The sequence below is a fragment of the Sinocyclocheilus rhinocerous genome, unplaced genomic scaffold (genome assembly GCF_001515625.1).
Source record: "Sinocyclocheilus rhinocerous isolate Xijiao unplaced genomic scaffold, SAMN03320098_v1.1 scaffold393, whole genome shotgun sequence".
In the NCBI taxonomy this organism is placed as follows: domain Eukaryota; kingdom Metazoa; phylum Chordata; class Actinopteri; order Cypriniformes; family Cyprinidae; genus Sinocyclocheilus; species Sinocyclocheilus rhinocerous.
Genome location: NW_015654520.1, coordinates 227,927 through 236,926, shown reverse-complemented (window position 1 = coordinate 236,926; position 9,000 = coordinate 227,927). Strand labels below are relative to the sequence as shown.

Below are 9,000 nucleotides of genomic sequence, written 5' to 3'. Positions count from 1 at the left end.
CGTCGGCTGACCCTAGTTACCTGTGGTTGGCCGGGCCGTGTGTCACTCAGAAAACAACAGGCCAATCAGAAAAGCTCATGAATATTGATTAGACAGGCCAAAATCGACCTGTTCTCAGCAGAGCTCCTGAGAGAGGAGCTGTACAATATATTGAGATGGTTTTTGGTACTTATACTGCAAATATATATTCTTAAGGACATCAAAACCTAAAATAAAACTCCAGAAAGGTGTACAATATGGGACCTTTAATTCTTCAGTGTCACATGATTTTTTAGAAATCATGCTGATTTGCTGCTCAAGAAACATTTATTTCTATCAATGTTGAAAATAGTTGTGCTGCTTCGTATTTTCTGGAAAGCATGAGATCTTTACATTGTTTCCTCTGATTTTGCAGTGAAGTGCTCTATTTGTAAAAGCGTGTCGGATACGTATGACCCATACCTGGACATCGCCGTGGAGATTCGGGTGAGAGTCTGACTTTGTTTTTCAGAGCCCTGTGGTTCAGTCACATCAGGATGATGGATGTCTCTTGCCCCAGACTGAAATCTCCTCTGAATAACATTAACTCCCTCTCTCTTTCCTTTTCAGCAAGCGGCCAACATCGTTCGTGCTCTGGAACTATTTGTCAAGCCTGATGTTTTGAGCGGCGAGAACGCCTACATGTGTGCCAAGTGAGTTGTACACCCAGAACCATGGGTCTTCCTTAGTAGTTTGTACAATACCATCAAAACATCTTCATGCAGGCCAGTCGAGTTTTTGATCCAGTAAGCAACCACCCAGAGCCACAGTTTGACATCAGTTGTTCATCGTATTCTTTTCTCGCTTTAGATGTAAGAAGAAAGTTCCAGCGACTAAGAGGTTCACAGTCCACAGAACATCGAATGTGCTGACGCTGTCACTTAAACGTTTCGCCAACTTCAGTGGAGGAAAAATTACCAAGGTATCAACCTATTCATTTCACTGACACGCAAACAGGCTTATAGTCTGTGATCAGCCCACTGACTGATGGTTTTCTGTTAGGATGTTGGCTACCCAGAGTTCCTGAACATTCGCCCGTACATGTCCCAGAGCACAGGTGATCCTGTGATGTATGGCCTCTATGCCGTCCTCGTGCACTCAGGGTACAGCTGCCATGCTGGACACTACTACTGCTACGTCAAGGTGAGTGCCATGTGATGGCTTTTAAATAAAACCCAGTTGTTTATTCATTTCAGATGTATTTTTGTTTTTTTAAAAGCAGATCGTTTTATTTTCTGTAGAACATTATTACTATAGTCAGGTTCTGGAAGTAAAACTCCAATTCAAATACAGACGGACCTTCTGTGAGCTAAGAGGTTGTTGTTGGTATATGCATTTGTTGAAGCCATCAGTTCACTAGTTTTTTTTTTTTTTTAGATAATTGCGTTTCTGGTCAACCTCGTAGCTGAAAAATGAATGGGAAAAAATACTTTGAACCAAGGCTACTGCAAAAACGGGTACCGCTGGACACTCTTATTGGTTACTACTCTCTGGAATGCTTGATTCTGATTGGCTAATCACAGCATTGAGCGGTCAAGTCTTCTGTATAATGATTGTACATTTCACCATGGTCTGTGGCAACTTACCGCCAATACTTTCAAAGTCTTCCCACAACAAAAATTAGAAGAGCTCATTGTAGATAATGCATCACAAAACCACTGACTTCAGGTTATGTTGGTATTTTAACATGGTGAGTGTAAGACCTTTGATAGATGGCAGTAAGTCAAAGTTAAAGCGAAAAACAATGGTCGGAAGATCAAGGAACCAGTAAGAGAAACAAAATCTTGATGAGAGAACTTAAAAGTTGTTACTTCCTGTTGTCTTTTTCATGTTTAATTTGTATGGCTAATATTCTGATGCAAATGTTCTTTCATAGGCCAGTAATGGACAGTGGTACCAGATGAATGACTCAATGGTGCATTCCAGTAACATCAAGGTTGTCCTTAATCAGCAGGCCTATGTCCTCTTTTACCTGAGGTAATATTCATGCTTTTTCATCTACACTTCATATAGTAGAATCTATCTACTGTTGCCCAGTAGATAGGCCTGATTTTTACAGTCACATCTTTTCTGTGGTAGGATCCCTGAAAAGAAAAATACAGATGCTTCAAATACAAAGCAGAACATAGTGCACTCTGGGAGAACTAACATGACACCGGAGCAGCTGAAGAAGAGCACACTTAATGGACCTTTGTCTTCACCACAGGTTACAAAGGTAGGCACGTCTGACACAATCTGGAGATATGATATGAATAAAACCAAAGGAATTTGCCTGTTTTTACCGAACAAATATTTACATTGAAGGATGCAAAAAAGTTGCACCTGAATATCAGCTGCACAGAATCAAAATTTTTACAAATTATATACATCACATTTTTTAATAAATTATATAAGTATATAAAAAAACAACACTAGCAATAGTCGCATTTTATTACATTTAGAAATGTGAAATAAATCCATTCAAACTAAATGTTTACAAACCTAATAAACATGCATTTTAGTTAACTTCACTTCACAAAAAATGTAACCGTATACAGAGCAAGAATACAAAATATAAATATAAAATAAATTATTTGCATTCAATATAAATATTTATTATAAACACAGAGCCTAACAAATTTAAAGTGGAACTGAATTACCTGCATCTGGAAAAGTACAGATAAACCTGATGTGCCTAACAAGCACAAATGGTGTGAAAGTTAAATGTGAGGAGAGAAAAAAACTGAAACCCATGAGATAAAACCAGGGCCTGAATTTTGTTTTGGAAAATTCCCCTTTTAGGTGGCTCTTATGGGGGGAGTTTTTTTAAATTTAGGGGGGAGTTGGGGTATTTTTTTTTTTAATCATCCAACCTAAATGTTTCGTCACCCAGTGTATTTGTTTTTTACAATTTATAATGTTGTTGATTCATATTTATATTGTGAGGAAGATACTAAAAAATAACTTTGAATTGAATTTATTTTAACTAAAAAAGACAAGAAAAGAGTTTGTAATAAAATAAGAATAGAGAAATGACAAGCAATGGCACAAACAAATACAATAACAAAATGCAACTAAAATGAACTGCGCTTTAAGTTTTTCAGGTAGGTATAACCGTAATATTCAGGTACAGAAATACCACAGAAACTGAATAATCTATTTAACTTTAAAATAACACTGGTTGGTCTTCAGTGTATAAATAAGCATTAATGACAGACAGCAGCAGGTTTATTTAGGTTGCTGTCTCTTTAAGAGCTCATGCACAGATCTAACTGTTACACACAAGTTTTGTTTCTCAATGGTTTACATTCACTTAATAGCCTATATACCAACAATGTTTAGTATAAATCGACTGTTTACGTGAATACTCCTCAAGACGGGCATTTTAAAGGGGTCATATGATGCTGCTAAAAAGAACATTATTTTGTGTATTTGGTTTGTTTATGCGGTTTAAGGTTCAAAAAACACATTTTTTTCCACATACTGTACATTATTGTTTCTCCTCTATGCCCCGCCTTTCTGAAACGCGTCGATTTTTACAAAGCTCATATGACTCTTAACTTTTATAAAGAATATCTCTTTGGATTTGAGACTTTAGTCTTTGCCACTTTACAGATCTTCTTTATGCACCAAGAGCTTGTAACACTCCAAAGAGAAAGGAAAAATTGAAATCGCATCATATGACCCCTTTAACATAATTTTGTATCTATTTGGTCGTTTACGCGCAATAAGGCGCAACACATCTTCATTCTGTAGTCGCGCGCACTCAGATGCGGCTCTTGGGTGTGAGCTGACACAAAGCGGTCTCACAGAGAGCGCGCATCTACTGAATTAAGCACTTGAGTGTTTAAAATTGTAAGACTCAAAAGCACGTGCCATACATTCCGTCATCTGTCCCGAGCATCTTTCACGCTGAAATGTTTGCGGGAATTTATATTAATAAATTAAAATCCCGCATTATAAGCACAGAAACTGCGGCAATCAGTAGAATTATGTGCAATCCCGCGCTGAATTTCGAGCCCTGAAAACATTTCTCTATGATTACACAGACCAGTATTTTGTAATTCACCAACAACTGAAAAACCATTAACGATACTTGAAAAACATTCTGTTATTTTGACAAGTAAATATTAGTGCTGTCAAACGATTAATCGCATCCAAAATAAAAGTTTTTGTTTACATAATATGCGTGTATTGTGTGTATTTATTATGTATATATAAATACACACACATACAGCATATATTTTGAAAATATTTACATGTATTTCCATGTATACATTTATATTCATATAATTTATATCATATATAAATATATTTAATATATAAACGTAACATATTTTTTTTAAATATATACATGCATGTGTGTGTGTATTTATATATACATAGTATATGTGTGTGTGCTGTGTATATTTATTATGTAAACAAAAACTTTTATTTTGGATGCGATTAATCGCGATTAATCGTTTGACAGCAATAGTAAATATATATCTGATATACAGTGTTTTCTACTTTACCACATTTAAGGATGCAAATATAGGGATTAAAAGTGAATGAATTGAGGTAAATAAACGTTATGTAAATAAATCCCCTGCAAAGACTGAGGGTGAGACTTGAGTAAGGATTTGGGAAGAGAAATAACTTGTGGAAAAAGCATTCAAATCGTGGAAAAGTCAGGTGAGCAGCTCACAAAACAATACAAATCCGACATATGGCTTAATCCAAATTTATGGTCTGACGTATCTCTCTCATGTCGTATATATGTCGTAGTCGTATCTGGTGAGTCATGGATATGGGTGGCCTCTTTTCACTTGTTGGATAATGTTGCATTTTTTTCAAAATGTCTTATTTTTCCTTCTAAAGAAGCTTGATCCCGCTCATCTGAGAAAAATCCAGTCTGTGGATGGGGGTCTCGGTATTCCAGTAGCCAGGAACTTTTCAGGGGTCCAGTCGCCGAAGTTGTCTAATGGTACGGGGAACTCCCATGCCCCACCCAAGCCGCCCGGTGGACCCACACTGATCGAGGAGCCCTTTAAGAAAGTGAAGAAGCCAATACCTCAGCCTCAGTCCCGCAACGGCACTCCTGTTCCATCCAACGGCCTCCCCAAACCCAACACAGACAAGAGGAGCAACAGCGAGGGCCGCGGCCTGCCATCATCTACCTCACTCAAATCCCTGTCCGACACCTCCTCGGCAGACACCTCATCTGAGTCTAAAGTAAGTCTCCGTGGACTTGTATATGCTCTTTAAGTGGTGGATCGGCAGTCATACAAGAGTTTGGGGTAATGATGACGTGGTATATTTGTTTAAAAAGAAACTGTTTATCCCGGAATACCAAATTCAAGTCTGAAGATGTTTCCCTTTATTTAGCTAACACTACAGATTCATTAAATATTCTAAATGAGTGCAGTTTGATGTGAGGCTAGGTGATAAACAATAATCATATCGAGATTGCAAGAAAATTTGTTGATGATGATCAGCTCTGAACATTTTTACTTGATATGGATTAATCTAACAGCATAAGTAAACAGCCAGTGCATGACGTTAATAAGTCTGCATGTTCTGTGCGTGTCTGTGAAGCAGATGAAACTGCAACGCTTATTCACTCAAACTCAAACACGCGTGACACTCACTGTGTTTTCAGCATCTGCTGTCTCAGTGTATGAGGACATGAGCTTCGTCTCCAGAGCTGCTCTGAGAGGCACTTCACAAGCTTTTTAACCTTTTGTTTGAGAAAAACTATCGTCAAATACACACTACAAACCACCAAAATAAAAGTTTGGTTTAACTTGAAGAAATTATGACAAATATATTACTCTTCTATGCTACAAAAATGTACTTCTCAAAGTAATAATAATAATAATATTATTTTTAAGGAATATCATACAACCAAATAATTTTTTCATCCATGTGTTACCGCATTGGCCCGAATATAAGACGACCGTGTTTTTTCAGATGTATTTCCAAGAAAAAAACATCGTCTTATATTCGGGTCAATATGGTAATTTACACAGTTCTGTTATGTAGCGTCTTATTTGACTAATATTAATAATATTAATATAAAAGGAACGCTTTGTTGTTCATTTGATTTAAATTTTAAAAGATTAAATTGTTAAAAGTTTTTTTTTTTGTTTTGTTTTTTTTTTGACAACATTTTTGATCATAAAATTCAGAATCCAGAAAAAAATTAAATGGAAAACACAGAATTGAAGGAAAAATAAAATGGATTTCATGAGCCCCTGAATTACAAGGTAGCTTACTCTGTGGAGTTTTATTGTGTTCAAACAAGTTACGTTTATATTCATTCTCAAGGCCTAACAAACATATGGAAAGCATTTCTTTCCCCATTAATGGTAAATGAATATTGTGATAAATATCACTATCATATAACGTATGTGATAAACATTGATTAATATTTTTGGCCGTATCGTCCAGCCCTAGTTTGATGTTCACCTCAGATGTCGTTTGTGTTTCCGCTCAGGAGTCTATTGGCACGAGGAGCGCACCTGTTGGTGACGCCTCTAGAGTGATCGGTCCAGCGTCTCCAGCTAAGAGCACAGAGCGTGTGACCTCAGAGGAGCAGAAGGTGGTGAAACTCAAACCCCAGGCCCTCACCAACGTCTCGTTAGAGCCCGTCAGCACCATGTCCCCCCCGCCCGCTAAACGACTCGCCCTGTCCGCCAAGAAGGTCAGTCCTACCAGCTCCATCCACCCTCGTTTCATCTGCTGCTGGTTTGTGTGTTCGCCTTCCCATGTTTGTCCACTTCATTCCTCATAGATGTACTGGTGTTGAAAAAGACTTCCCTTAAAACCTGGAGCTCTGAGATTTTGCTCACACTGGCCAATATTAATCCTGTAATAATAATGATGATAATACGTTTACTTCTTTCAGCTCATGTCTGTTTTGTCGGTTCGCAGTCTGCACTGCTGTCCTTTTTAAAAAAAAATCTTTTTTTTTTTTCCCTAACAACTTCTAATTCTTCTCTGCTACACTTTCTTTTTTTTCCTTCCCCCTTCCTGCTTTTTTCTTTCTTTCTTTCTTTTTTTTTCTGTTTGGTCTTGATTTCTTCCCCATATGGGTCCCTTTGTCATTGTCACGTTTCATGGCTATGTTTTTTTTATTTTATATTTTTTTTTAGACCACAAAGTTTTTATTTATGTCAATAACTGCAGGCCAGTCCCTGGCAGAGCCCGAGCAGCAGCACTGAGGCTCCGCCCCCTTCATCTCTTCATCTGTCCAGTGACCCCAAACACCACCTCAGCCGGGCCTCATCCCACCCGTACCACAGGTACTCCCTCGCTCTGAAGTTCAGAGCAGATTCACTTTAAGTTTGACTTTCCTTTTCAGATGAAATCACCAACTTTATTATTAATGTTAAGTTTAAGTTTAGGCTTTGGTTCTGTGTGTAAATAATTTGCCGCATCAGAGCTGCTTTGCTGTTGTCGTGACACTCGGCACACATCTTGCTTGCTTTCGGCTGCGCACATCGCACATGTTCCCTGCCAAAAAAACCTAGTAAGCTGTGGTTCTGTTTTAATGCAGCACATAGGCTGTTGCAAAAGCTCAAATATTTCCATTGACAAAAAAACCCCAGAAATCATTGCAACAAGTTGTGAAAGAAATGCTGATTATAAATCTAGTTGATTCAGTACTGAAATGCATTGATGATACTAGTTGTGTGTGTGAGATTTGTTTGTTGGAGTATTGTGTAAAATCAGTCATGAATCGAGTCTTCTGAATGCTTTATATCAGGGATCTCCAGCCCTGCTCTTGGAGATATTCCGTCCTGCAGACTTCAGTTCAAACCCTTGATAATTACAACCTTGTTCAACATTGATTAGCTGGTTCAGGTTTGTTAGATTAGGGTTGGAGCTGAACTCCAGGAGCAGGACTGGAGACACCTGTTTTATACGTTTTTTTTTGCCTTGAAAAGAGTGTTCCTAATTGGTTACTATTTGATCCATTTCAGTTAGGATTTAGTTTATTCATGCATATCACTATAATCTTTAATTAAAAAGATTAAAATGATAGTTCACCAAAAATTGAAAAAGTAGGTCGCAATTTCCATTTCATGCTGACTTTGATGAAAGTCGGAAAAACTCCCACTGACTTGCATTAAAGTCATAGTGAAAGTGAAGTAGCGACAGATCTTTTCTATCATATTGTGATGTATATCAGATTGTAACAAAAAATTATAAGTATGACATTTTTGATAAATTGAGGTCAAAAAAACTTTAAAACGTGCATGGATTAATTGTTTGCGATAAGATTGTTAACATGCTTTTAGAAAATAATTAGTGTGAATTTCATGCTGACTTGTGAAGTTACAAAAAGCAGAAATAAATTACTCCAAAAATAATTGATCTACAAAACAATATTTGATTGGAGCCCGTATTTTATGTTTGATCTAAATTACAGTAATTAAGTTAAATGATTTAAAGGAATAGTTCACATACAAAAGAAAAATTATTATTTGTTCACCCTCATGTTGTTCCAAATCCATACGATTTTTGTTCTTCTGTGATTTAATAAACATCTATGAATACGAGTAAATTCAGTACAGTGGCAGTACATAGTGATGCTCTTTGACATCGCACTTAAAAGCTGTTGCTTTGATTTTTACAACCTGATTTTTAAAGGGGTCATATGATGCTGCTAAAAAAGAACATTATTTGGTGTATTTGGTGTAATGAAATGTTTATGCGGTTTAAGGTTAAAAAAACAATTTTTTTTCCACATACTGTACATTATTGTTTCTCTTCTATGCCCCCTGTTCTGAAACGCATACATTTTTGCATCGCGCCGCGTAAACATAAAACCATGTCTGAATTTGTGATCGGAGAAACGACAAACAACAAGCGCTACTCTATACTGCTCAAAACTCGCGTTTGAATCGTCAGTGGCAAATACTTTAAATATGAAAACGTACTTACAGGCTGTGAGTCAGCATTATTTTCTCAGCATCATAGACCGTATAGGGTCAGCATGCGCGCCGAAGGGGAAAC

General features: G+C 37.1%; 1 protein-coding gene across 4 annotated transcripts in view; it reads left to right on the top strand.

Annotated features, from left to right (window-relative positions):
• Positions 1-9,000, top strand: part of usp36 (ubiquitin specific peptidase 36) — a 30,764-nt gene that overhangs the window by 14,446 nt on the left and 7,318 nt on the right. For 3 of the 4 annotated variants that reach the window (XM_016524248.1, XM_016524249.1, XM_016524250.1), the window contains exons 7-15: positions 395-465; positions 589-671; positions 829-940; positions 1,021-1,161; positions 1,895-1,995; positions 2,098-2,233; positions 4,858-5,211; positions 6,476-6,682; positions 7,168-7,283. In XM_016524248.1, the coding sequence (XP_016379734.1) occupies positions 395-465; positions 589-671; positions 829-940; positions 1,021-1,161; positions 1,895-1,995; positions 2,098-2,233; positions 4,858-5,211; positions 6,476-6,682; positions 7,168-7,283 (1,321 nt within the window). The remainder of the gene's footprint in view (positions 1-394; positions 466-588; positions 672-828; positions 941-1,020; positions 1,162-1,894; positions 1,996-2,097; positions 2,234-4,857; positions 5,212-6,475; positions 6,683-7,167; positions 7,284-9,000) is intronic. The other variant, XM_016524251.1, reaches the window with a different exon arrangement.